The sequence below is a fragment of the Callorhinchus milii genome, unplaced genomic scaffold (genome assembly GCF_018977255.1).
Source record: "Callorhinchus milii isolate IMCB2004 unplaced genomic scaffold, IMCB_Cmil_1.0 Scaffold2, whole genome shotgun sequence".
Taxonomy (NCBI): domain Eukaryota; kingdom Metazoa; phylum Chordata; class Chondrichthyes; order Chimaeriformes; family Callorhinchidae; genus Callorhinchus; species Callorhinchus milii.
The window spans coordinates 81,129,177-81,135,176 of record NW_024704743.1 but is presented as its reverse complement, the minus strand read 5'-3'; the positions used below and the strand labels follow the sequence as shown (position 1 = coordinate 81,135,176).

The 6,000-nt window shown below is 44.9% G+C and overlaps 1 protein-coding gene across 2 annotated transcripts in view; it reads left to right on the top strand.

Annotated features, from left to right (window-relative positions):
- The first annotated feature begins 269 nt into the window (after window positions 1-269).
- Window positions 270-6,000, top strand: part of taf2 (TAF2 RNA polymerase II, TATA box binding protein (TBP)-associated factor) — a 51,493-nt gene continuing 45,762 nt past the window's right edge. For both annotated transcript variants that reach the window (XM_007907518.2, XM_007907517.2), the window contains exons 1-2: window positions 270-380; window positions 5,466-5,520. In XM_007907518.2, the coding sequence (XP_007905709.1) occupies window positions 328-380; window positions 5,466-5,520 (108 nt within the window). In that variant the 5' untranslated portion in view covers window positions 270-327. The remainder of the gene's footprint in view (window positions 381-5,465; window positions 5,521-6,000) is intronic.

Genomic DNA, 6,000 nt, shown 5'->3' with positions numbered 1-6,000 from the left:
GAAAAGCCGCCCAATCGGGCGTGAAGCCGCCCACGTCGGCGCTGGCGAGCGCGGGGCACGTGACCGCCGGTTGGCACGGAAACGGTGACGTTGCCGCGCTGCGAACCGTCGCGAGGCGGTCAGAGGTCACGAGCATCATGGCTGCCACGGGTGGCGGTTGGGGGGGAGAAAAGGGCGGCGTGAGGAGAGCCTGAGCTCGGCCCCCGGCCCCCGGCTACCGGCCCCCGGCAACCGCCGCTCTCCCCCCCTCCCCCCGCCCCTCTGTACCGGCCGGGGGTGAGCAGCGGGCGCGCGGGGAGCGGATCGCAGTGAAGCGCGAGCGGCGACATGAACAGGAAGAAGAGCGATAAGGGGTTTGAGAGTCCGCGGCCTTATAAACTATAAGTATTTTAATATAATTACAATTCAGTGATCCGCGCGCGGGCGGTGGGTGGGGGGGGAGTGGGAGAGAGGTCTCTCTGTGTTTTTCTTCGGCTCGTCTCTTGGTGCCTTCACTCGCGCGACAACCGTCATCCCAAACGCTTCAAGAGGAATAATACTAATAACAATAATAATAGTAATCCTTGCATTTCCTTGCAATAACCCTTTCCTCCTACAAGGCCGGTCTCAAGACCTTTCTGTTCAACCGTGCCTTCAGCTCCCCTCTCGACTCTCTACCCCCTCCTCGCTCCCTCCCTTCCCTCCCCTCACCCTGACCATTTCCCCACTGCTCGGGTCCTGTCCCAACTGTGCAGCGCCTTGGGACGTCCTCCTGACGTGAAGGCGCTTTATAAATGCAATCTTGTTGTTGTTGATATTGCAGGTTATCATGTCGTTGAGACGTCTCAAAGCCCTTCACAGGATAAACTGCAAAGTCCATTGATTGTGTGTTTTTGCGAGCTCTTTGCGATCTAATCCGGAGTATCCGGAGTAGACTGTGTCCCGGAGCTCCAGTTATATCTCTACTTACAATAATCCTTGCATTTGATATAGCGCCTCATCACGTCTTCGACACACCTCAAAGCGCTTCACAGGATACACTGTAAAGTGTAGCGACTGTATATTTTGTCCACAAAATATACTTACCACTGAGAGCTCAGCTCAGATGCAGCGTAGATAACAATAAGAGTTTCCTTTTTGATACCTTAACATCCCCCATCCCCTCACTCCAAACTATGTGGTTTTAGCTGGTTAGACTCCAACTGTATTCCCAATGCACACTTTAGGTCCGCCAACCGGCACGTTCGGATTTAGGTAAGCAGGGTGAGTCCCTCCAGGGAGACAGAAGGGCAACTTTGCAGTTTCTCTAAACCGGACACAAGGGTTCATTCCCACATATCACAAAAACAGAAGTTGCTGGGAACACTCAGCAGGTCAGGCAGTTTCCATGGAGAAAGGAAAGTGAGTCAATGTTTCGGGTCCACGACCCTTCGTCAGAACGGGGGCATGTTTGAAGGGAGAAGCTTTTAAGGGCTAACAGAGAGGGGGGAGGTAAGGCAAGGAATGCAAAGGAGAAAATGGGGTAGAGGACAGGGGATGATGGGATAGGGAGGTGTTAATGACGCAAAGCAAAGAGGGGGGATTGCGGCAAAACGTGAATAGAGGTGTTGATAATGCAAAATAAAGGTGGGGGTGGGTGGAATTGCAACAAAACGGGCAGACCGGAGAGAGAAAAGGTATGTCTGGGACCCAGATGTTGTGTTAATGGCTACAGAAGAGAGAGAGAGAGAGAAGGTAAGCTGTTATGATCTGCTATTATGACCATGAACAGCGAGCATAACGAGGAAGGTGAGCTATTATGACCATAGCAGCTCACCTTCCCCCCCTCCCCATCTTCTGTGACCATTACCGCATCATCTAGATCCCAGGCACACCTTTTCGCTATTTGGTCTGCCTGTTTTGTTGCAATTTTCCCCTGCCTTTTTGCATTATTAACATCTCTATTCCCCTGTTTTGTTGCAATTCCCCCCCTTTGTTTTGCATTATTAACACCTCTTTAACCCATCATCCCCTGTCCTCTACCCCATTTTCTCCTTTGTCTTCCTTCCTCTACTCCCCTCTCTCTGGTAGTCTGTTAAAAGCCTCTCCTTCCCAACGTGCCCCAGTTCTGACAAAGGGTCATGGACCTGAAACATCGACTACCTTGCCTTTCTCCATAGATGCTGCCTGACCTGCTGAGCTTTCCCAGCGAACTTCTGTTTTTCTTTAAGATTTCCAGCATCTGCAGTATTTTGCATTTTACAGTTCAAGATCCTGGTCCTCACCTTCAAAGCCCTCCACGGTCTTGCTCCCCCCTACTTCTGCGACCTTCTCACCCCCTACCATCCTGTTCGCTCTTTCCGCGCAGCGGGCTCCAGCCTGCTTCATATACCCTGGCTTGCTCGCCCCACTATTGGCAGGCGGGCCTTTTGCCGCTCTGCCCCCACCCTCTGGAACTCCATCTCGCAGACCCTCCATCTCGCCCCCTCCCTTGCCACCTTCAAGACCCATCTCAAGACCTCTCTTTGACCGTGCTTTCGATCTCCCTGCTTCCCCCCCGGCCCTCCACCCTCCCGCACCCCTACCCCTTGGGTTCATAACTGTCTGTCCAGTGCCTTGCAACGTCTTCCCGACGTGAAAGGTGCTATACAAATGTAATTTTGTTGTTTTGTTTAACGTGTTTCTATACCTGGAGTTCTAGTTCCATCATCAGTTTCTCCCTCCGCAAACAGCTGCCACCTGTGGGTAAATAACCCGACTGGTGTCCGGTTAATGCGTCTGATCAGACGCTGTACAATTTCCATTAAAACCGGACATTTTGGTCCAAAACCGGACAGTTGGTAACCACAGGAGAGAGAGTGCAATCAATTCCAGATATGGAAATTTCTGTATGTAGGTTGGCTTACATAAGTAGAATTCTCAGTCTGGTTTGGATACTCTTAAACATGGTGATGGGTTTTTGCATATGACAATATAATGTAGATAATACTCATCCTGCTTACCTAAATCTGAAGAGTATTTGTGAACAAATTGGCTAATCTGCTGCTTGCCTTCAAATACACGGTTGTTACATTTTACAGTAGATCCTGTATTGTGCTTTCAGAAGTTTTGTTAATAATAAGGTGCTATATCAAATGCAAGATACTATTATAAGTGATATATAAATCTATTTCCCACACTTGCAACAAAATGCTAATAGCACTTGTGATAAATGTTTGCTCTTTTTAGGTCATTAGTGTAAAAGAGAACTATTTTCACTGCAGAGTTGATGAGTGATTTTTATTATTAACTGTTTGTGTATGGAAGCTGATGGTGATCCACTATTAATTGGTGGTATTGCACCAGTTATCACCAGGATTTCAGCAATCTTAATGCACTAGGTTTAAGAATAGGATTTGAGTAGTGCAGCAATGTACATATGAAATGTCATACCATATGGATTTTATTTGTGGGTGGGGGGGAAAATCTTGCAAAATACAAAAGTTGTGTCTGGAGAATTTTTTTTAAAGTATGTAACTGTTAGAAAAGCACCGGCTGCTATAGGTCTCTCACGAGTGCTGTATTTGGGAAAGCAATGTTTTTAAGTTATGTTTGTGAATCGCCACAAAAAAGTGCAGTATAATTGGGAGTGAATGACATTGAAGAGCAGATCATATTGGAGCCCTGATTCTGAAACCGCCTGAGGAGGTGGTTCAACAGTACTTTGGTTCATGCCACTGTTAATGCACCAAGTATCAATTTATTCAGGTGTTTGGATGGCCCAGATGTATTAATGGATTATTTTTAACTAGCTGTATCCGTTGCATCTTCACTTGCAACCAAAGGATACATTATTGGAATGTAGATTGATATACAGACAGACACACAGACAGATAGCACCTTATCACGTCTTTGAGAGGTCTCAAAGCGCTTCACAGAATATGTAAAGTGAATTGATTTTGTATTTTGTGGGTGAAACATGGCAGCCAATTGTACATAGCAGTGTCCAACAAACAGTCATGGATTGAGTGACCAAATTATTATTATTATTAAGAAATTATGCCTGATAATAATCTCTTAAGAAAAAATAATAATAAATAAAAATAATTCTGTCACTCAATCCACGACTTTTTGTTCAACGCTGCTCTGCGCAATTGGCTGCCGCTTTCGCCCACAAATATACAGTCACTATACTTTACAGTATATTCTGTAAAGCGCTTTGAGAAGTCTGGAAGACGTGAGAAGCTCTATATCAAATGCAAGGATTATTATTATTACCCCCGGAAAAGCGATCCGCCAGTCGACTTCCAGCCGGCTTCCTTCTCATTGCTAGGTAAACACAGGAGTGTGGAGTCAGGAAACTTGCCCAACATTTCACCATGCCAGAAATCAAACACAAGGTCCTCTCACTTGAGAGGAGAGTGTTCAAATCACTAAGTTACAGGACTCTCACAATAAATGTTTTGGCACAATACAGTATTCAACCATGTTTGTTAAGTCGATTGGTGGATCGCTTTCTGGGGGTAATAATCCTTTTTTTAAAATAATAATAATTTGGTCACTCAATCCACGACTTTGGGACGCTGCTGTGCAGAATTGACTGCTGTGTTTTGTCCACAAGACTACACAATCCCTACACTTTACAATATATTTTGTGAAGTGCTTTGAGAAGTCTCATAGACAACGCGCTATATCAAATGTGAGGATTATTATTATTGCTAAATTCAGCCAATTTACATTTCTTTATATTGCATTTCCCAACTTGTATTGCACCTTCCATATTGTTGTCACTCAACTCATTTATTTTTTAAAAATTGCCAAAATACTTTTTAAAATTATTTTTCTTGAATATGTCAGAGCAGAACTTATGAATCTTCTTTTAAAATGTACCCCATCCCACCCCCAATTTGTGTTGAGTGCTATGAGACATCCTCCAGACATGATAAGTGCTATATAAATGTAAATTGTATTAGAATGCCCCATAGTAAAATCATAATCACCACAGGTATATATTATTTTGAAAGAAATACTTTATTTTTCTAAATATTATTTGGAAACAATTAGAGTAGATGGAATGAACTATTTTTGCAGTCACATAAACAACAGTGTTGGAGTGTTTTTGTTATAATGTGTATTTTTATAAACATTGAAATTGTCAAAAGTTTGTTAACTGACCAATGAGGTTGTGTGTGACCTTATCCTTTGTTTCTAGTTTGGTTGGAGGTGGATTAGAATTCCCAGGCACGTTCTCTGCAATTTTCCCTTTGCCTTTCTGTCTTCTGCTCAGCATTGGTCAATGTGTGACATACATGCCTGGGATTATAAACTCTGCAATGTGAAGGATGAACAGGCAGCCCAGTAAATTACGTTGCCTGTGTTTAATACAATTCTAATGTATTTGCTATTCTAATGGGAGCACTTGCAGCACACCATATGTAGCAGCTTAGAGAAAGCTATCAGCAAATGCCAACTTTCAGTGAGTTGCAGTAACGAGTCCTCATTTACTTTCTTTTTTATTGTCTCTTTACAACTCACCAGGTGGTCTGCATAAATAATATAAACTTCCAGAGGAAGTCTGTTATAGTAAGTAACTGTTCAATTCATTTACACTTTTTAAACTGCCTCCTTGTCCTCCTCGACCTCTCTGCTGCCTTCGACACTGTCGACCACTCCAACCTCATACAACGCCTCTCCGCTTTACTCAATCTTCACGGACCTGCCCTTGCCTGGTTTGATTCCTATCTCTCTCACCGTCTCCACTTTTGTTGCCTCTAACGATTTCTCCTCCAGCCCCTGCACTGTCATGTCTGGCGTCCCCCAGGGCTCTGTCCTTGGCCCTCTCCTCTTTAATATCTACACGCTCCCCCTTGGTGACATCATCCGCAGACATGGGGTCAACTTCCACATGTATGCGGATGACACCCAACTCTATCTTTCTGCCTCCACCCTCAACTCCAGGACCACTGCTGTCCTGACAGACTGCCTGTCGGACATCAAGTCCTGGATGAGGGCACATTTCCTACAGTTGAACGTGAACAAGACTGAGGCCCTCCTGATTGGCTC